Source organism: Hypanus sabinus, chromosome X2, assembly GCF_030144855.1.
Source record: "Hypanus sabinus isolate sHypSab1 chromosome X2, sHypSab1.hap1, whole genome shotgun sequence".
NCBI classification, from domain to species: Eukaryota; Metazoa; Chordata; class Chondrichthyes; order Myliobatiformes; family Dasyatidae; genus Hypanus; species Hypanus sabinus.
In genome coordinates, this window is record NC_082739.1 from 8,798,249 (window position 1) to 8,821,489 (window position 23,241).

A 23,241-nucleotide genomic window follows, 5' to 3' on the forward strand; every position below is an offset into this window, starting at 1 on the left:
ACCTTCCTCATTGTCAACTACACCTCCAATCTTTGTATCATCAGCAAATTTGCTGATCCAATTTACCACGTTATCATCCAGATCATTGATATAGATGACAAATAACAATGGACCCAGCACTGATCCCTGTGGCACAACACTAGTCACAGGCCTCCACTCAGAGAAACAACCCTCCACTACCACTCTCTGGCTTCTCCCATTGAGTCAACATCTAATCCAATTTACTACCTCACCATGTATACCTAGCGACTAAATCTTCCTAACTAAACTCCCATGCGGGACCTTGTCGAAGGCCTGACTGAAGTCCATGTAGACAACATATCTACTGCCTTCCCTTCATCCACTTTCCTGGTAACCTCCTCGAAAAACTAATAGATTGGTTAAACATGACCTACCACGCACAAAGCCATGTTGACTCTCCCCAATAAGTCCCTGTATATCCAAATACTTGTAGATCCTATCTCTTAGTATTCCTGCCAATAATTTACCTACTACTAACGTCAAATTTACCGGCCTATAATTTCCTGGATTTAGAGCCTTTTTTAAACAACAGAACAACATGAGCTATCCTCCAATCCTCTGGCACCTCACCCGTGGATACCGACATTTTAAATATATCTGCCAGGGCCCCTGCAATTTCAGCTGTAGTCTCCTTCAAGGTCCACGAGAATACTCCATCAGGTCCTGGGGATTTATCTACTCTGATTTGCCTCAAGACAGCAAGCACCTCCTCCTCTTCAATCTGTATAGGTTCCACGATCTCACCACTTGTTTGCCTTATTTCCATAGACTCCTTGCCAGTTCCCTTAGTAAATACAGATGTAAAAAACCCATTTAAGATCTCCCCCATTTGTTTTGGTTCCATACATAGCCGAAAAATCTGATCTTCAAGAGGACCAATTTTATCCCTTACTATCCTTTTGCTCTTAATATACCTGTAGAAGCTCTTAGGATTATCCTTCACCCTGACTGCCAAAGCAACCTCATGTCTTCTTTTAGCCCTCCTGATTTCTTTTTAAAGTATTTTCTTGCTCTTTTTGTACTTCTCAAGCACCTTATTTGCTCCTTGTTGCCTATGCCTGTCATACATCTCTCTCTTCTTCTTTATCAGATTTCCAATGTCCCTTGAAAACCAAGGTTCCCTATTCTTACAACACACACAAAATGCTGGTGGAACACAGCAGGCCAGACAGCATCTATAGGAAGAAGCACTGTTGACGTCCTGACAAAGGGTCTCGGCCCGAAACATCGACAGTTTGACACCAGCATTTTGTGTGTGTTGTTTGAATTTCCAGCATCTGCAGATTTCCTCGTGTTTGTTCCCTATTCTTAATTCATTTTGCCTTTAATCCTGACAGGGACGTACAAACTCTGCACTCTCAAAATTTCTCCTTTGAAGGCCTCCCACTTACCAATCATATCTTTGCCAGAGAACAACCTGTCCCAATCCATGCTTTTTAGATCCGTTCTCATTTCTTCAAATTTGGCCTTTTTCCAGTTTAGTACCTCAACCTGAGGACCAGATCGATCTTTATCCATGACCAAGTTGAAACTAATAGCGTTATGATCACTAGACCCAAAATGGTCCCCTACACACACTTCCGTCACTTGTCCTAACTTTTTCCTAATAGGAGATCTAATATTTCATCCTCTCTAGTTGGTACCTGTATATGTATATTATATAGATTTAGAAAAGTTTCCTGAACACATTTTACAAACTCTAACCTGTCTAGACCTTTAACAGTATGGGATTCCCAATCAATATATGGAATACTAAAATCCTCTACATCACAACTTTGTTTCCGGCAGTTATCTGCTATTTCTCTGCAGATTTGCTCCTCCAATTCTCGCTGACTATTGGGTGGTCTATAATACAACCCCATTAATGTGGTCATACCTTTCCTGTTTCTCAGCTCCACCCATATGGCCTTGGTAGACAAGCTCTCTAATCTGTCCTGCCTGAGCACTGCTGTAACATTTTCCCTGACAAGCAATGCCAGCCCCCTACCCTTCTTCCCTCTACCTCTATCACGTCTGAAACATCGGAACCCTGGAACATGAAGTTGCCAGTCATGCCCCTCCTATAGCCAAGTTTCACTAATGGCTGTAATGTCATAATTCCATGTGTCAATCCATGCCCTCAGCTCGTCTGCCTTCCCCACAATACCCCTTGCATTGAAATAGACATACCTCAGAAGATTATTACCACCACACACAACCATTCTGTTTCTGACTTTGCACGAACTTTTAACATCATTTATTTTCACCCCCGCTCCACTATATGCTCTGGCACTCTGGTTCCCATCCTCCTGCAAATCTAGTTTAAACCCTCCCCAATAGCTCTAGCAAACCTCCCTGCAAGGATATTGGTCCCCGGGTAGTTCAGGTGTAACCCATCTCTCTTGTACAGGTCCCACCTGCCCCAGAAGAGGTCCCAATGATCCAAAAATCTGAAACCCTGCCCCCTACACCAGTTCTTCAGCCACGTCGTCATCCTCCAGAGCATCCTACACTTACCCTCACTGGCATGTGGCAGAGGTAGCAACCCTGAGCTTGTTACCCTCGAGGTCCTGCTTTTTAACTTCCTACCAAGCTCTCTATACCAGGCATGGGCAAACTACGGCCCGCGGGCCATATGCGGCCCGTTAAGCTTTTTAATCCGGCCCGCAGAACTTGATGAAATTATATTAATAAACCTTGTTAACGTTTTTTCCCCGCAATTCTGGTGTTTTCCCAATAGATGACACACTGTATATACATTTGTGGCGACCCATTTCCTGGCACATCCGAACCGGCTCACAATTAGCCAACGTTCCGGCTAAGGGAGATAGCCTGCGGGGATTTGCGAGCACAGAGCTTTGGAGCCTCTGCGCCACGGGGGGCAGGTTGAGGGAGGCTCAAAAGTGAGGCTGGGGATTTCGAATAAAGTTTTTTTCTTCGACTGCAGTTACCGACTCATTGTCGTAATTTTAGCGCTGCATGTAGCACACCGCTACACATTGACCTTTGTTGAGGTGCAGCGTGTTACTCCACATTTGCGCTTTACTCTTTGTTCGGCTCGACCTATTTGTGTGAACAGGCGTTCAGCGTCATGAACATCAACAAAGCCAGCCACAGATCCAAGTTAACTGACCAACACCTCAGATCCATCCTGAGAATCGCCACAACAAAACTAAATCCAGACTTCGATGCGCTGGCTAAAAAGGGAGACCAACAACACTGTTCCCACTGAAATTAAAAATAAGTTTCTTCGTTGTGTTATGTAAAAAATGCATTTGAAAATATTTTTTTCAATAAGTCTTACATGTTACATGTCATTTCTGTTAAGTGATGGACATGAGTAGTGCGCAGGTGTACGTACGTTCTCAAAATAAAAAAATGCGCTCCAGATCAAATAACGCGCTCCGCATACTGGCGCGCTCTCACTGTTTTGTCATTGTGCGGGTTGTTGTTGAGTTTTGGCACGGGACAATTGAATAAGAAGGAGCAGGACAAGTAGACCTGCATCTCCTACCGTTTTTGAAATAAAGACAGTCAGGAGGAGAGTGATGATGATAATATCTTGAAGGATAACAGAATTTTCAGTGCTTTAAAATAATAACTGTTATTATTAAAAAAGCTGTATTTTATTCATTTAATTTTCAGTGTTTTAAAAGTCATTTCAATAAATAGGTAAATACCATGGGACTTCAAAGACAGATATTTTGTTGTAATGCATTTGTTCATTTTCAATTGAAATTAAAGCACATGTTTTCTACATATCCCATGATATTTTATTTTCTCTTATGAGGTGTATTACCAAAACAATCCGTCCATCTGCTCCTGGTCTGGCCCCCCTGTCAAATTTTAGAACCCTTTGTGGCCCACAAGTCAAAAAGTTTGCCCACCCCTGCTCTATACTCATTCTTCAGAACCTCCTCACTCTTTCTTCCTACGTCATTGGTACCGATGTGTACCATGACATCTGGCTGCTCACCCTCCCACTTCAGAATGCTGTGCACACGATGAGAGACATCCCTGACCCTGGCACCCGGGAGGCAACAAACCATCCGGGAGTCTCTGTCACGACCATAGAATCTCCTGTCTGTACCCCTGACTATGGAGTCCCCTATCACTACTGCTCTCCTCTTCTTCCTCCCTCCCTTCTGCACTGCAGAACCAGACTCCGTGCCAGAGACCTGGCTGCTGCAGCTTGTCCCAAGTAAGTCATTACCTCCCCCTCCCTCCACCCCAACAGTATCCAAATCGGTATGCTTGTTGTTGAGGGGAATGGCCACAAGGGATCCCTGCTCTGCCTGTCCTTTCCCCTCCCCTCGCCTAATGGTAACCCAATTACCTGTGCCATGCTCCTTTGGTGTAGCTACTTCCCTGTAACTACTATCCCGAATGATCCGGAGGTCATCCAGCTCCTGCTCCAGTTTCCTAACGTGGTTTGTTAGGAGCTGCAGCTGGATGCACTTCTTGCAGGTGTTGTCAGGGACACTGGAGGTCTCCCTGACTTCCCACCTCCTGCATGAGGAGCATTCCAACATCCTGCCTGGCATTCTCTCTAAACTTACCAGTTAAAAAAGAAATTGAATGAGAAAAAACAACAACTTCTTACCGGAACCTACCCTTGCCTCTGCCTGCTGAGCTAAAGCCGTCCCACTCTGACTCAGTCCACTCCAACAATGGCCGCTTCGCAAGATGAAACTTCTAGACTGGAAATATTTTTTGGGAGCCACCACTCAGAAAAAAGTAAACAGCTATATTAAACCTGGTTTGACCACTTGTCCTCCAGCTATCTGAAATCTGAAGTGATTATTGATCAGATCTTAAGATGTGAGATGTGATAGCAATGTGGGTAGGTTACTGGAGCAATACTGCACCCAGAGGTATCAAATCAGATTAAATCATTATGGCTAGGGATTTAAAATTTAAGTTATTCATCAAGTTGGAATTTAAAACAAGAGAAAAGTTGGTACTAATCACTAAAGTGCCCAGTCGGTTGATCACCCCATCAAACAGCAACCAGGATCCAGTAAAACATGTAAAATGAACTTTAAAGTCCCCCAAAATGAGTCCACAGCCACAAGCCTCACCAATCAATCCTTGCAATATGGATCCCAAAATTCCTGCACTTTCCTCCGACAGGAGCTAGTGAGACCGATCAAATCCATGTAGACGGCACTGAACACCCACCCGTCTCCGGCTGTCGTCTTTGCCGACTTCAAACCTGCTTGACACCTCAATTGTCGAGAAGAAGTTATGGAGTTGATCATGGGCTCACACCTGGTTTCCAGGCCTCCAGGCCATACACTCTGCTCCTAACCTCGCCGAACTTGCTCATAAACAGCAAAGTGCCAGATTGCTCAAATTGCTCAGAAAACACCATTAAAATGTACAAAACAGGTTCCAATTATACACAGCTTAGTAGCAGAATTTTATTTGAAAGAAGTAAAAGTAGTAGTTTTGTGAACTGTCTGCAGGACGTCATCTGTTTATACTCAACTGGTTTCATTAGGCAAGCCACACTGTTTCACAAACAAGAGAAGATCGGCAGATGCTGGAAATCCGAGCAACATGCACAAAATGCTGGAGGAACTCAGCAGACCAGGCAGTATCTATGGAAAAAAGTACAGTTTCGGCAGGGCTCATGTGCTTCATTTGTGTAAATTTTTTTTCATCCTCTCTAACTCAGTCACACTGTCCCTATAAAATGGTGACCAGGACTGCGGGTAATACTCTAGCCAATGACTTATTCATCTGTAACATGACTCCAATACTCAATATCATGGCCTAAAAGAGCAAACATGCCATACATCACTTTCATCACTGTCTACCTGTGTTGCCAGTTTCAGGAAATTTATACCTCCACCCCCAAGGTCTTACTGTTCAATAACACTCCCCAGGCCCATGCTGTTCACTGTGTATGTCCTACTGTAGTTGATGTATGCTATGATTATGATTTGAAATGAGAGAATCGTGTATTTTGTCATTAATGTTATGATATACAATGTTCATGTTTTGCTTCGTTCTCTCGTAGCTGGTTCAAAAGCTGCTTCTCTGCATTGGACCAGTGAACGGATGTTGAGTGTAGTCTTACTTGGCCTTTTTCCTGCTGCCTATGTCTGTCCGGGATCTATCATGGATTATTCACTGGCTGCAGCCCTCACTCTCCATGGCCACTGGTAAGATTTTTTTAAAGTCATCTAATAAGCTGCTTCTATTGATTTAATTTTTCTAAATTAATTTTTAAGTCATGATACACTCTTCAAATAAAGCTACACCACAAATGAATAATTTTAGTTATGTGGTGATATTCGAGAAGCTCGATTGTTTTCCTTGCAACAGAGAAAATAAGCAGGAAATGTAAAAGAGCTTCAGTTTATAGGAAAGGGAGAGAAACGCGTTTCATTGGCAGGTGTCTATAAAGGTAAGTCATATCAAAATATAGTAAAAAAAAAGCCAATTTTCATGTTGCCATTGCTATGCTTTAGTTCATTGTTTAAAGGGTGGTGAAACTAAACTGGTCAATGCAGAGACTTCTGAAGGTTCTGCAGCTGGAGAAGTTTGTAGTGATGGTGAAAAATGAAACTCATAGGGGATAAGGGATTCTGTTGAATCCCAAGTCAAGATGTGAAATTTTGAATGGGGCTGAATGATGCATTCTGATATTTGTATCTCATATTGGTTGTTTTAATTTGTGTGCACTAAATTAGTACATTAAAATAACGTCAGTTGGCACTTTGTAATTTCTTTATCTTCTGTGGGCTAAAATCTTAGAGCTCCTGACTCAACAGTATAGTATGACTTCAGGAGGACTGCAACAGTTTCAGAAGCTGGTTCACCATCTTGGGGCAGTCAGCAAGGGTAATGAATGCTTGCCTCGTCAGGGACTCCTAGATCCTGTAAAATGAACTAAAAGAAATTTTTTGTCTTAAAACAGTAATTTACATATTGATAAAATATGGCCATCAGTGTTACTTAAGAAGGTAAAATCCTATTTAAACAGATGTTATGATGTTCATCTCCAAGCTATTTGCCTGCAATAATCAGTCTCTTATCACACCTAATTGTCCTTAGCACTTACAGAACAATTGGTGCATACTGGACAGAGCAATGTTTTGCACTTTGTTACATGTTTATTTTTATCTTCCCAAGATGTTTATTTTATTGAATATATAGTCACTCATGGTAACCATTACTTTAGAACAAGTTTAATTAAGCTAAGTTTTATCAGAGATAAAATGGAAATTAGCAGTTTTCCCATTCACCCTTCTTCCTGTTTTTCTCTACTTTGATGGTATGGAAGACAGAAGTCAGACTCGTGTCAGTAAAAATTGCCATGAAGACTTCCTTGAATCACTTGAGTGCTCTTTTTAAAATTTTTTTTATTAGTTTTTTTAATACATTTTACAGATTAAAAAACCCCAAATTACAATGGGGAACATTAATACAGTGCAAAATTAAGCATACAGTTTTCTAGCAAAGTTGAATGGTCTTCCTCCATCACAAAATTGCAATGTGCCAGGAATCTGACATTCCTTTGTCTGCTTTCCTATCCTTTTGCTTTGTCCCTTATTATCCCCCCTCTAAAACGTAAAATGATAAATATGTACAGCATAGGAACAGAGTCTTGGCGCACCTTGTCCATGATTCACATTTTTTTTCAAATCTCTGTCTTATACACACAAGGACTACTATGCTGCTTCTGGCAAAGAATTACAAAAAATAAATTATTTTTAATTTCAATCTTAAATTGTTTACATTTCTCTGACATTAAATGTATGTATTGAAAATGGACACCCCATTATTTTTCAGATCATTCTCATTAGTCTTAAATGCTCCCATAAGGTGAAACGTTCTCCTAAGCTTTTACCCTGTCAAACCTCCCAAGTCACTTGTTTAATAAGATTGGTTGCCATTCTTCTAAACACCAACAAATAGAGACCCAACCTGTTTAACTTTTCTGTATAGGACCATCCTTCCATATCTGGGTGTACTTTCTTTGAATCAACAGCAGTGAAATAACTTTCCTTGTATACAGAGCCCACAATTGTTCACAGTACTGTTAGTCTCAGTAATACATTGTGCCTCTGCGGTATGATTTGCCTTCTTATCTATTGCAGATGTTTTCTGCGTTTATAAAGATTCTCCAAGCTCTTCATGCTCGAGCTTTATGTAGTTTTTCACTTAAATAAAACTTTACACTTTTATTCCTTAACCAGCAAAATATATTACACTGTTTATGCCAACCTTTTGCTCACTCACTCAACCAAGTTCCTTGTATTCTATTTGTAACTTGCTTTCCCACTAACTTTGTGTTGTCTGTAAACTTAACTATCATATGTTCACTTCCTTTCCCCAAGTCGTTTAATGTACATTGCAATCAGTTGCAGTCTCAGTACGAATCCCCATGAAACTCCATTGATATTACCTGTCAATTAATCCTTAGTCTGAACCTATATATTATTTTCAATACTAAGTTATCTTTTATGATTTTAACCTTTTGTTAGGACCATGTTGAACGTGTGGAAATCCAAAATACGTGTAAAAGTCTTCATCTTTCTATTCTGGTCGAGACTTCTTCAAAAAGTGCTAAATTTGTCAGACAGGATTTCTTCATTAAGTCATGCTCACTATGCGTGTTTTGATTATGATTTTCCAAATGTGCTGCGATAACTTCTGAAATAATTGATTCTCATATTTTCCAGCAATAGACATTCGGCTAACTGGCATTTTGCCATGTTTTGAACCGGGATGTCATAGTGTACCAATCTACTGGTATTTCAGCAGAATATAAAGATATTTGGAAAATTACAACCAATGCATCCATTACCTTGGTAGCCACTTATTTTGGAATCCTCAGATGCAGGCTAACCTACAGGGGACATTAACCCCATTATCTTGTCTATGAATTTTTCTGTTCTGGCCTCTAGAGGCTCAATTTACTTTGTGTGAACATCACTTACAATGCGTAAGCTATTGTAGTTTTTAAGTTCTGATTTGAAGCACACGGTGGAAACACATTCATCTCCATTGACTCTCTATTTGTCCTTGAAATAGCGATATCATTTGGGGAAAAAAAAATCTCATTTAAAAACCCTGAAAGAAAGCTTCCATCTTGGGTGATTTTTGACAAATTGTTTAGCTCGCTGCATAACTGTGCCCATATGCACTGTGAGGGCAGTAGAATTTCTGTAGTGTTTAATTTGTCACTGGCATTGTTCAATATTAAATGTTTGTTGTACCTTCTGTGGAGGCTGATGCAAGATGTCTGCTTAACTCATCTGCCATTTCCATGTTTCCCTGACTTTTTCTACAATCACATTCTCTAAGGCACCTATGTTTACGTGGCCCATTTTCTTTTTATATGTTGAATAAAGCTGTTATTTGTTTGCTTTTATGTTCCTAACTAGTTCACATTCATGATTTATTTTTATCATTCTTTTGATCTCCTTTGCTAGATTTTGAATTTATTCCAGTCTTTAGCTCAACTGCTGAATTTTGCCACCTCATGTATTTTCTTTCATTTTATTGCCCTTCTTATCTTAATTGGTTCATTCCTCCCATCTTTTGCCCTTGCTGTAATACATCTTTTCAGAGTCATAAATCATCTCGTTAAATGTCTGCCACTATTTACCTAATGTCTTTTCCGCTATCTGTCTGCCCAATCCACTTCAGCCAACTCAATTGTCCTTCTGTTCCTTTATACAAATTTAACAAAGTGTGTGACTCAAGTTTCTCCCTTTGAGATTGAATTTTTTAAAAATTCTATTGTGCAATGAGCATTACTTAGTCATTTGTTTCCTGAAGTTATTTAGTGAACCTGTCTCATTGCCCATAACATTAGACCACAAACTTTTTCAAAAGTGTTGCTGAACACAAATTTAATTTCAGATGACTAATCATGTCTGAATTTAGAGAAACAAGAAATTAACTTTTATTGAATATAGCGTGTTTAATTGCATAATGGGGCTGACGCTTTGTAGTAGTTGAATTAAGCTAAAAATGTGTTGTTGATGATTTTCGTTTGTCCTCAAGTGTCTGAGACTTCTCACTTCGGTGGCCAACAAAAATCAAGCAGTATTCATAGATTCCAGTTGCCCTGATACCGTTTCTCCATGGCCGCAATGTCCTGGTAAAACCTTTCACTATGCTCGTCACTGACAGCACCAAGATTTGCAAGGAAGACATCTAAATTTGAACGTAGAAAAAGAATCTTTAGTGACCTGTTGCACTTCACGGTTTTGTATGCTTAAAGCATGTTCTCAACCAGTTGAATGCAGTTTGGTGCTCTGAAGTTGGCAAGAAAATTTTCAACAACATCCATGTGATTTTCTCCAGTCCCATGAGAAATTCTTTGAATTGCCTGTCATTGATGACCTGTTTGATTTGTGGACCAACAAAAATACTTTCCTTAATCTTGCTATCAGTTATTCTGGGAAACGTCTGTCACAAATACCTAAATCCTTCACAGAAATGTTTGTGCCTGGTAACAACATCCTTGCAGTATTGAACCCAGTAATCCTACTTTTACCTTTTTACAAACCCAAGTGTCTGACCTCATTTAACTCGGATTGAATTATCAAGTGAGGCTCACTTGACATAAAGGGTTCAAAATCTGTATCAGTGTTGCTTTCCATTCCTGGCTTGTGCATCATGGCATCTTTGTTTGCCTCCTCGACACACCATATCTCTGGTGACTTTGGTACTGGAAGGCTATCGTCATGCGGCACAGGTCTCACGGGAGATTGAAATATTCAATGACTTTATTGTTTTTGGCAGAGAAACCAGACACACTGGTCAGACAGAAGGAGCAGTCTGTCACATGATCCTTTTGCTCTCACTATCATCAGGACAGCGAATGGTATTGACTTCCAAGTGCCTCTGAGCCGAGCTCTGAGATCAGCAGTGCATGTTGCGCAACAAGTCCGAGGAGCCCAGGCATTGGCTTGGTCTCCAATTTTACATGCGAAATAGTGCGCATAGGCTTAAGAGCGGTCATGCTCCATCTGAGGTTTAAGCACATACTCGTCACGGATATTACAGAAAGTATTGCGGCTGTTGCAGCAATGGTGAGACATTTTGCTATCACAAGTACTTCTGAAAATACAATTACTTTATTATAATGAGCGCACGCAAAATGCTATGCGCGATGGCATGCGCGTCAACGTGATCGCAAGCAGATGTACATGTAAACGCAATGCATAGAATGGTGTGTGCGTGATGTTTTTATAGCCGTTCTAAAACCTGTCCTGCCACGCAGCATCCACCCTGCCTAAGCTTGTCCAGGCATTCCTGGACAAGATAGTAAACATTTCAGCTTACATTGTGTGCAACATTTTAGTTGATTTGAATTATGAATTGAAATGAATGACTTGTCATATGAAGAGTATCTGATGGCTCTGTTTTTACTAGAATTCAGAAGAATGAGGAGTGACCTTATTGGAACCTATCGAATGGTGAAAGGCCTTGATAGAGTGGACGTGGAGAGGATGTATCCTATGGAGGGAGAGTCTAAGACCAGAGGACACAACCTCAGAATAGAGGGGTGTTCTTTTAGAACAGAGATGAGGAGGGATTTCTTTAGCCAGAGAGTGGTGAATCTGTGGAATTTGTTGCCACAGGCAGCTGTGGAGGCCAAGTCTTTATGTATGTTTAAGGCAGAGGTTGATAGATTCTTGATTGGTTAGGGCATGAAGGGGTATGGGGAAAGGCAGAAGAATGGGGCTGGAGGAAAAATTTATCAGCCATGATGAAATGGCGGAGCAGACTTGATGGGCCAAATGGTCTAATTTTGCTCCTATATCTTGTGGTCTTACAGAAATAACAAAATGGTTATAATGAGTACACACAATATGCTATGCATGCAGAGCATGCGTATCAACATGATCACAAACTGATATACATGTAAACGCAATGTATAGAAAGATATGTGCATAATGCCTTATATCCTTTATAAAACCTGTCCTGCCACGCAGCATCTGCCCTGCCTAAGCATGTCTAGCCATTCCCGGACAAGATAAAAAACATTTTAATTGATTTGAATTATGAATTGAAATAACAAATATAGGCAATTTCCAAAAAAATGGTGCATGATAAGGAAATCTCTCGGTGATTTTCATGACTGGTAGCCCATAATCCATAAGATACACCCCAAAGTATTCAGGAAGCCAAATCTTTGTTGTCCAGTGTAATTAGATCCAAAGCAATTTTAGATGCAGTCTATAATTTTATTTTTATAGCTACTCTTTCCAACTTGATTTGCCCAATCTACATGAAGGTTACAGTATTCCATGATTATTATACTGTTTGTTTATATGCCCCATTTTTTTAGTATTTGTTGATTTATACCCTTTCTTACAGTGTTGCTGCATTTGGTTATCTTTTGACTCCTATCTTTTTGCCTTGGTGTTAAATCCAATGTTAGCATGTAGATATCACATAGCCCATTTGCTACAGTTTTAAGTGTTCAATTTGGTGGCTCTACCTGAATAGCGCAGACCACTCCCAATTGTCCCTTTTGTATCTCTTAATGTTGTGTATTTTTTTGTACTTGCTTTTGCTGGTCTGTGTTGCATTAGATCCGGAGTCTGCAGATGCTGGAAATCTAAAGCAACACACATAAAATGTTGGAGGAACTGAGCAGGTCAGGCAGCATCTATGGAAAGAATAAATAGTCAACGTGTCAAGCTGAGACCCTTCTTTAGCTCTGAGAAGGAAGGGGGTATGATGCCAGAGTGAAAAAAAGTTGGTGGGGTGGGGAGGGAAAAGAGGCTGGCTGGAAGGTGATAGGTGAAGCCGGATGGGTAGGAAAGGTCAAGGGCTGGAGAAGAAAGAATCTGATAGGAGAGGAGAGTGGACAATAGGAGAAAGGGAAGAAAGAGGGGACCCAGGGGGAAGTAATAGGCAGGTGAGAAGATTTTAAAGGTCAGAGTGGGGAATAAAGGAAGGGGGGGGGGGGAATATGTTTACTAGAAAGAGAAATGTTCCCAGTGGCCAAGCATTTTAATTCGGATTCCAGTTCCCATTCTGACTTGTCGGTTTGTGGCTGCCTCTTGTGCCAAGATGAGGACACCCTCAGGGTAGAGGAACAACACCTTATATTCTGTTTGGATACCCTCTGACCCGATGTCATGAATATTGATTTTTTTTTCCCTTCCAGTAAACAGTTTCTTCCCCCACCCACCCACCCACCCACCCATTCTTAGCTTGATACTTACTACTCATTATGCCGCTGGTATTTAGGGCAGCAATAAAGGTCCTCCATCTCTGACAGTGTTCAGGGCTTCCTTCATCGTGTCAGTACCTTCCTCTCCGTTTTCATTACTGTCAGTCCTGCAAGTCCCAGGTGGAGACTCAGGAATACCGTCACACTCAGATGTAGAAGGATTCTTTATTTCTGTTTCCATAACAATTTTGTTTTACCAGTCAGGATTGTTTCTCTGAGCTAATTCCAAACCTGGAGGACTAGTGGATCACACCTAATCTGGCCTCTACCCTTTGACCTGTTTGGGATGGTTGAACCTACCAAGAGCCAAAACATGAAGTCCTGACTCCAGCCAATGTAGTTCTCTGGGTCATTGTGGCATGCAAGCCTCCAAACCATGACAAGGTTGTGGTCCTCCTGGAGGTTTATTTCTCCTTACCTATTTTATTTCTTCTTCTCCAGCCCTTTACCTTTCCCACCCTCTTGGCTTCACCTATCATCTTCCAGCAAGTTTCTTCCTCTCCCCCCACCTTTTTATTCTGGCATCTTCCCTTTTCCTTCTCAGACCTGGAGAAGGATCTCAGCTCGAAACATTGTTTATTTATTTCCATAGATGCTGCCTGACCTGCTGAGTTCCTCCAGCATTTTGTGTGTGCGTTGCTGTTATGGTTTCTGTTCCTGTTCATAATTTAATCAGACTTTCCAATGTTATAGTGATTGCTCACAATACTGGTTATTAATTTATGGGCTTAAATTGTAAAGATTTTAACATCAGAGTATTGGCACCACAGCACCACCTATTATTCAAATATTCCGTGTGGGGAAAATGGGCTGATTCATTGAATAATGCAAAAATGGATGCACTAAGCAATCATTTGATCATTTTGTGCAAGTCCGATACCTGTTTATTTCCCATATTAATCCATTTATAACCACTCTGTTTCCTTTTAGGGGCCTTGGGCAAATAATTACAGATTACGTACACGGAGAGGCAAAAGTGAAGCTGGCCAAGATGGGCCTCCAGATAATGTCAGCTGTCACTTTCGCTGGGCTATGCTACTTCAATTATCACGATGTGGGGATTTGCAAAGCAGTGGCAATGCTTTGGAGCCTCTAATTGATTTTGGCTTTATTCTTTCAACTTCTGGGGTTGCTTTAATTAAAAAAATTGACAAATCACAACAGCGATTTCTTTAGAAAAATTTCACTAGGGAAGGACATGTATTTCAGAATGTAATTTTAAACCATGTTTACACTGATCGCAGATGTTGCCTTATGTTATTCAGTTGTTCCATCAGTCTTTGGAATATCTTGCACTTGCGCTTTACTTTCATTTCTCTTCCTACCATACACGTTATTAAATCAGTGATCACTAGGGACGCGGCTTGCTGTGTACATTGGCCAAAACTTAGAATCGTATGCAAAACCAGAGCGAAATAGTCATTTAAGTTTTATTTTGCATTTTCCACAGGAGAAAAACAGGCCTTTTTTGTGTAAGATTATGCTTAATCTAAACCATCACCTATCCTACTGACTTCACTGATTTGCATAATTTTTTATTACTTTCTTCCTCATTAGCTTTTCCTCCCAAATTCATCAGTTATAATTGCGCAATGCAGAAAGAAATCTAAGTCTTGTTAATCACTAGATAATAAAAGTTTAACAGTAATTAGATTTGTCTGAATTTGTTTAACTTTGCTGTTTTTTTAAACCATGGGGATCTGCCTTCCAAATTCTTTATTTAGTCTCCTCATTATTGAAGAAAAAGTCTATTAGTGACACTTTGTTAGTAGTAATTGTCTTGCAAATCAAATCTAGATGCTGTTGAAGTCAGTGTGCAAATATTGAGGCATGTCTTGCTCATTGAAATGATATCTTCTGTAATCAAAAGCATTCATTGTAGGATGTGGATATCCCAACTCAGCATTTGTTTGTTTTTGTTTTTAGCCTAGGTTCCAAATTTAATTGTTCTGATGGGGGTGGGGGGAAGAAGGCATATTCCCTGTTCCCAATGCATCTGATGTGATATGATTTTGGATAGATCTACATTACAAATTTGACTATAATGCAGTACTATTAAAACAGTTAACTTTATAATTGCTAGATGATTTAAATTGTTGATATATGCTATGGAATGATGTATAATTTTATGTCATTGGATGTAGTGTGCCAAAAGAGAAGGTGGTATTGGGTTAGGAGGCAAACATATTTGAACAATAATGGGAATCTTCGTGTGGAATTATTCCTGGAGTGTTTCACTGCATTTGGGTTCCAAGAATAGAAAGATTTCATTTACTTGACACAGCAACTTACCCGTTCCTTGGCATAAAACCTTTTTGATAAAAGGAAGTTTGTTAATTTTGGTTTATTTTCCTTTTAAATTTTACCTTGCTGGAGATTTTTAATAAAACAAACTGTTGATGTTCTTGCTATTTTTGGTGTGTGCGGTGTGTGTTGCTGTGTTTCGACGACGACTAGACTTTTATTGTCTGGAAGTTACCTGGGGCATCCTGAAGGTGTCAGCTAAGTGCAAGGCTGGAAAGAGTGTTATACACATGTTGTCCAAATGTATGCCAGATGGATTTTCTCCACAGTTTTTCAAGGATTAGATTTTCTTCAGCTATTATAATAACCCCTAACTTGTGTGACCAGCTGACCTTACCTTTCCAGAGTTGTATGAAAAAAAATAGGCACTTGGATCCCAAAACAAAAGTAGAAAGGAAAAGTAGTATTGTTTTTGACAAAGCAACCAGCCGTGATGTTCTTTGGGGGGTGGGGGGAGTGGTTAATTGTACTGTTGTTACAAATGTTTCTCAACCTTCAATTGAAAATATATTTTTTTCAGTTATTCCATCAGATAATGCCAATATTATTTACATCTGTAGGATACTATCAGAGTTAATGGTGTGATTAGTGATGTTACCTGTAATACCAAGAAGTCTTGAAGTGGATGAAGCCATCTGACTATGTGTAAAAAGATGAACACATTAGATTTGATCTCAGCATTGTAAGGCAGGATTAACATATTACTCTTGTGGTTTAAGATATCATGCCATCTGTATGATACAAGTGTAACATACCATTCTTAACATGGAAGATGATAGCAACTAACTGTATGTGTTGAAATTTAACTAAATTTACATAAAGTTTGTTCTGAATTCTTAAAGTTGTTCTGTTAACATTATTTCATCCTGAACACAGAATCACAAACAAAACCACTGGGTAATTTTCTGCATTAGAGGGAATCAAAATTGAAGTTCAGAATTGGGAAATACCCGGAAAAGATTTTACGTTACTGTGTGTGGGGAGGAGTGCAAGAAAGTAACGAGTTCCTGATGATGTGCATAACAGTACACAAGATTTGCCTAAGAATCTCCAAAAACCTGAACTCGTGATATCATCTCCTTGTGGATACAAAAAATATACTATGTTTATTGCAGTTATATCCATTCATACAAGATTTAATTTGAATAAAAATTTGAGTTCTTGATTTTAAAGGAATCTTATTCTGACTCAGCATGTTAGATGAAGTGCTTTAGAAGAACATAATCTTGTATTCAGTATAATTATGTTGCAGAAAAATTGTAGAGTGCAATTATGTAGTGCCTGTAAATAGGTTATTAAATGCAATTAGAAGCTTGCTTTGGATGTTAGTTATTCTTGCTCTTTTTTTAAAATTTGGAAAATTTTTCATGCAAACCTGATGTGGGACATCTAAAACTTTTCAACCAGTCTATTAATCTAGAAAATTTGCATTGAACAGCTTGAACTTGGTGGTGAAGTTATATACCATATTAGACCACAAATATTTTTGCAGTGTAGTAACATCTATATTGTGACACCAGTGAAAAGCAAAAAAAAAATTCCTTCTGTTGTCATTATTTCCATAGATGTTTACAAGGTATATATTATGGTTACAGCAGACTTCAAGGGAAATTGTTCTGTTATAGAATTAATATCATGACTGGGTGGAGAGAAACCATTTATTTGTTATGCTATTGCTTAATAGTCAGTATCTCGACCAGTGTAAATGTATAATATTTATCCCTTCAAGCTTTGTCACTTTTTCAGTAATTGTAAAATTAACAACCCTAGAGATGGAACATATTGAAGGATTTTGTCAAATATGTGCAAGCTGTTACCAGAATGTTTGTAGAAATGGTTGATTCTATGTACATAATTGTAGAAGTTTTGAGCTTTTATGCTCCTGTGGCAGTTGAGAGCAAGTTACAATTAAACTATGCTCAACTTATTAAAAGACTTCTTATTCTTATGCACCAACCACTGTGTTTTTCTCCAGAACAGGTCTTCACTCACATCTCAGTTAAGAATCTTTGTTTAAATAGTTTTAAAAATATTAATCTGCAAAGGATATCTATGATTAAGGATGGAGTCATATCTTGTTATACTTGGGTGGGATTGAAACGATTATGTGATTAGCTTCACATTGTTCAGAACTGGCATATTCTGTACTCAATCACACTCTTCAGCCTCGGGTGGAAATAATATTGTTAATTTAGTGGTCATTCCAATTCAAGACAGTCAATGGATTCAACACTGTTTTTGAAGCTTGCTAAGATTGACTCCATTACCTACTGAGATGCAAGAGGGCTGAAGTTTTAAATTTACTGCATGCTTTTTTTGAAAATAACTAAAGCAACACTTTTAGTGTGAAAGATGTGTTTTTAAAAAAAGAGCATTAATTTTGAATACCCTACACCAGTTTATTCCTCTTGGAGCTAGACTTAATTGACCTTGGGAATTGACTATGATCAACCTGAAAGAACAAGACTCTTATCTAAGATCTTGTCTGAAAGACAGCACTTCCAGCAGTAAAATCCTGCCTCTGTATTGAAAAAGCGGTGTTCAATTAAATGCAGAAATATCTAACCTGGGATTTGGATTCAATTAAAGAACAGAAATACTTTGTTCAAGTGGAGAGTAAACAGAGCCACAGCCTTTTAATAATCATTAAGGACATCACATAAGCATATTTGTATAATGTGCACTTAATGTACATTACTAGAACTGATTAAATTTAATTCAAGAGCATGTCTCTGTAATAATGAGGTGAATTAGAGTTTGAGCAAATGAGCTGAGAGAAGTGGCATCAGGTGCTGTTAGGGTGGGTAAGAGTTTTGGTGATGGTGCTGTGTATTCAGAATTCAACTTGTGTACAAAACGTTTGCAAGCATTGTCATTTATTTTGAGACATTTGGCAGAGAGATACAGAAAAACACTACAGAAATCCAAAATTAAAACAAAAAATGCAGGAAATGCTCAGCTGTTCAAGCACATTTGTGGGAAGAGGAGTAGTTTATATTTCAGATCAAAGACCCTTCAGATTGAGGAGAGAACAAGATTCACGACTGTTTAATGTAATTCCCAATACACTTTTGTAAAGGATAACAAAATAATTATTACTCTGGCTGATGCAGCACAAAAAATATACAATAAGGTAAAGAACATAATAATCGTATAAAAACACTAAATATAAATACACAAGATAGCTTGTGTATATATAGACTGATTGTATGCCCATAAAGTGACGCTAGGCACATAAGGTAACAGACAGAAAATGATAAAGTGGTGGTTGGGGGGTGTGGAGGGGTGGGTTAGTGGGTGGTGGTGTTGATCAGCCTTACTGGTTGGGGAAAGCAACTGTTTTTGAGTCCCGTCGTCCTGGTGTGGATACTACGTAGCCTCCTCCCTTATGGGTGTGGTAAATACAGACCATGAGCAGGGTGGGTGGGATCCTACGTGATATTACTGGCCCTTTTCCAGCACCTTTATGTATGTCCTTGATGGTGGGGGAGCTGGTGCCAGTAACGTGTTGGTCAGTTTTGGGTACTTGCTGTAGAACCTCCCTGTCTGCCACAGCGAAGTTTCCTTACCATGAAGTGATTAAGCTTGTTAGAATGCTCTCTACTACGCATCTGTAGAATGATGTGAGTATTTATGTGCAAAGTCCAGCTCTCTTCAATCTCCTCATAAAGTAGAGGCATTGGTGAGCTTTCCTGATTGTGTAGAATATGTTCTGGGACCATGAGAGACTGTGCAAGATGTGCAGTCCCAGGAGTTTGAAACTTTTTCATAGTTTTCACTGCTGTAAAGAGTGATGCAAGCTCTCCTGAAGTCGATAACCATCTCCTTTGTCTTGTTGACTTTGAGGGAGAGGTTATTTGCCTGGCACCTGTAAAATTGTTGCTCTGCAATCCTTTTCAAACAAGGATGTAACATTACACTAAGAACTTGGTTATTTCCTACAGATTACTTCACAATCTCTACTCCCAAATCAACAGCTCTCACTTATCTGTGATTTTGGCTGAGCTTGTTATTTTGTTCCACTTTAAAGTGGAGGATATGCATAGCCTAACCTGGCAATTATGTCTTCCTGCTCTGCATTTTACAGCTCTTTTTCCTTTGTCTGTGTTCCCATTTTCTAAATGCTCCCATTCAACAACCTTGTTTACATGGTCATTTCACTGAAACCGTATAGCAGTAGCATAATCCAGTGTAAATTGATCATAGACCCACTTCCATAAGGGAGGAAGCTAATGTAGCATCCATGCCATTCAGTAGCTGCGTGATCCACCATCAACACCAGGCAATTAAATACTGTTACTAAAGGAGAAGATACCTGGTAGGGTCCCTTACAGTGCTGAACAACTATTTCTCCATCTATAGAGTGTAAGTTAAGAGTACACAGAATATTGTGCCCTTGCCTGGATGAAAACCTCGCCCAACAAAAAGGAAGTTCCACCCCATTCAGGACAAACCAGATGACTTGTAGCACCCTAAATGTTTATTTCCTCCATCACTGGCACACAACAGCTGCAGTAGGCATCATCTACAAAATGCACTGCCATTAAATTACATTGACTACAATCAAGCCCATGACCTCTGCCATCGAAAAGGAGGACAGCACCTACAGGAACTCCTCAAATAAATGCACACCATCTACCCCTAGACCTGGAAAATGAATGCTTTTTTCAATGTGTTTGTTCCTTTGTGATATTAGCATGAGGGAAGGTCAGATATACTTAAAAGGTTCAGATACAAAAAACAGTTTTAAAAAAACACCTATTGTCTCATCATAGATTTTGAACTGCTCTTGGCATCTTGGTTTCAGAAGATTTTGTCCAAATGCTCTTTGGTCACACTTCCACATATATCTGTACTGTTTCATCAGTTTTGGATATGAACTCCTTCAACCCTAATTTAAAAAGTCCCTTTTCAGGTACTGTACAGAGATAGTGATTCTGTGCCAATGCAGATTCGAAACATGAATTTTGATGGATTCTTCTCTTGTAGAATACAAAGTTGCGTTGATCCCCATCCACCATATCTTCCTCTGAGGTTTTCATCTCCTAATTTAAAATTAAATTAAATTAAACTTCTAGGAAGTGAGTGTGTAGGGTAGAGAAACAAAGGAACAGAGGCCACAGATGCATAAGCTAAAAACATAACAATACTAGTTAATGAGGCCATGAAGAGTACCAGGGTGTGTTCAGAAGAATAAAAAAAATGTAAAGTTGACATTTATGTAGGACGTTGGTTAGGCCAAATTAACTTATTTATTAAAGCAAGATAAGCCTTAGATAAATCCATTGATATGAATAGATGGATACTTTGTAGAATGGAAGGCTTCTGAAGTGCTCTCTGTCTCTTGTTTTTCATGATATATATATATTAATGATTTTGACTTAAATGTGAGAGTCACGATAAACAAACTTGCAGATGATATCAAATTTAACAGAATAGCTGAGATTGAAGGTCAGAAAGTGACAAAGGAAAGTCAATTCAGAAACGTGTGAGGGAAAACAATAAATAGTATATTATTCATTGGGTTTCAAAGTGTAGGGATATGTTACAATTTGGGCCAACAACTCCATTCTTTTAATAGGCACCAGTTCACAAACTGGAGAACGTGTTAGGTTATACTGATAAACAACCAGAGGAAAAATTGGAAAGCCACTGCTATAATATTAAATGTGTAAATTTCCTTTTAGAAATTGAACGTATATTGTGGTTTGTAGTTTGTATGCTGGGTTCAATAAAGGGTGCCTGTTAATAACACCCACCTTGTCTTAATAAACAGCAATAGTAAAGATACTACAGATGCGATACTTTCTGGGAAATCTGAAGTAACAAAGAAACAATGGGATATTAAGCAACACACACAAAATGCTGGAGGAACTCAGCAGGTCAGGCAGCATCTATAGAAAGGATAAAGAGCCGACTATTTCAGGCCAAGATCCTTTATCAGGATATTGAACTGAACAAAAACAGATTTCTGAAAATAGTTGTGCAACTCAGCGGTACAGCGGAAAGTAGATGAATGATTACAGCAAAGAAAGGAAGATCGTGCCACGATATTTGCCATGTGAACTAGATCACAAACTGAGTAAAACATAGAAAACCTACAGCACAATACAGGCCCTTCAGCCCACAAAGCTGTACCGAACATTTCCTTACCATAGAACTACCTAGGCTTATCCATAGCCCTCTATTTTTCTAAGCTCCATGTAGCTATTCAGGAGCCTCTTAAGACAATGGTCCCCAACTACCGGGCTGCGAGGAAACGATATGATTTGGCGGTATGAAGCAATATGACTCAGCTGCAGTGTGCAGCTGACTCATATCGCTTCATACCGCCAAATCATATCATTTTCTCGCGACGGTAGCACATGCTTTGCAGCCCAATGGTTGGGGACCACTGTCTTAAAAGACCCTATTGTATCCACCTCCACCACCATTGCTGGCAGCCCCTTCCACACACTCACCACTCTCTCAGTAAAAAACTTAACCCTAACTTCTCCTCTGTACCTACTCCCCAGCACCTTAAACCTCTGCCCTCTCATGATAGCCATTTCAGCCCTGAGAAAAAGCCTCTGACTATCCACACGATCAACGGCTCTCATCATCTTGTACACCTCATATCAGGTCACCTCTCATCCTCTGTCGCTCCAAGGAGAAAAGGCCAAGTTCACTCAACCTGTTCTCATAAGGCATGCTCCCCAATCCAGGCAACATTCTTGTAAATCTCTTCCTTTCTATAGTTTCCATATCCTTCCTGTAGTGAAGCGACCAGAATTGAGCACAGTACTCCAAGTGGGGTCTGACCAGGGCTATATAGCTGCAACATTACCTCTCAGCTCCTAAACTCAATCCCACGATTGTTGAAGGCCAATGCACCGTATACCTTCTTAACCACAGAGTCAACTTGTGTAGCAGTTTTGAGTGTCCTATGGACTCGGACCCCAAGATCCCTCTGATCCTCCACACTACCAAGAGTCTTATCATTAATGCTGTATTCTGCCATCATATTTGACTTACCAAAATGAACCACCTCACATTTACCTGGGTTGAACTCCATCTGCTACTTCTCAGTCCATTTTTGCATCCTATCAATGTCCCGTTGTAACCTCTGACAGCCCTCCACACTATCCACAACACCCACAACCTTTGTGTCATCAGCAAATTTACTAACCCATCCCTCCACTTCCTCACCCAGGTCATTTATAGAAACCACGAAGAGTAGGGGTCCCAGGACAGATTCCTGAGGCACACCAGTGGTGATAAATTTCCATGCAGAATATGACCTGCCTACAACCACTCTTTGCCTTCTGTGGGCAAGCCAGTTCTGAATCCACAAAGCAATGTCCCCTTGGATCCCATGCCTCCTTACTTTCTCAATAAGTCTTGCATGCGGTACCTATCAAATATCTTGCTGAAATCCATATACACCACATCTACTGCTCTTTCTTCATCAATGTGTTTAGTCACATCTTCAAAGAATTCAATCAGTATTAAGAACAATTCTGTTTACTACACCATAGGGAGGAAGTGATAGTACAGGAAAGGTTGCAGAAATGTACAAATTCTGGGGTTGTTTACTTTGAACCTGAGAGGACCTAGGAGAGATTTAATCAAGATGTATAAAATTATTTTAAAGTTTACCTTGTAAAGAAATCTAGCAGATAATTGATAATTGTACAAGATAATTGACAGAATGATGAAGTTTGGTATGGGGGTGGGGGAAA

At 39.6% G+C, this 23,241-nt stretch overlaps 1 protein-coding gene across 1 annotated transcript in view; it reads left to right on the forward strand.

Annotated features, from left to right (window-relative positions):
* Nucleotides 1-17,468, forward strand: part of sdhdb (succinate dehydrogenase complex, subunit D, integral membrane protein b) — a 31,469-nt gene extending 14,001 nt beyond the window's left edge. The window contains exons 3-4 of the mRNA XM_059956938.1: nucleotides 6,026-6,170; nucleotides 14,147-17,468. Of these exons, the coding sequence (XP_059812921.1) occupies nucleotides 6,026-6,170; nucleotides 14,147-14,312 (311 nt within the window). The 3' untranslated portion in view covers nucleotides 14,313-17,468. The remainder of the gene's footprint in view (nucleotides 1-6,025; nucleotides 6,171-14,146) is intronic.
* Nucleotides 17,469-23,241: the final 5,773 nt, after the last annotated feature.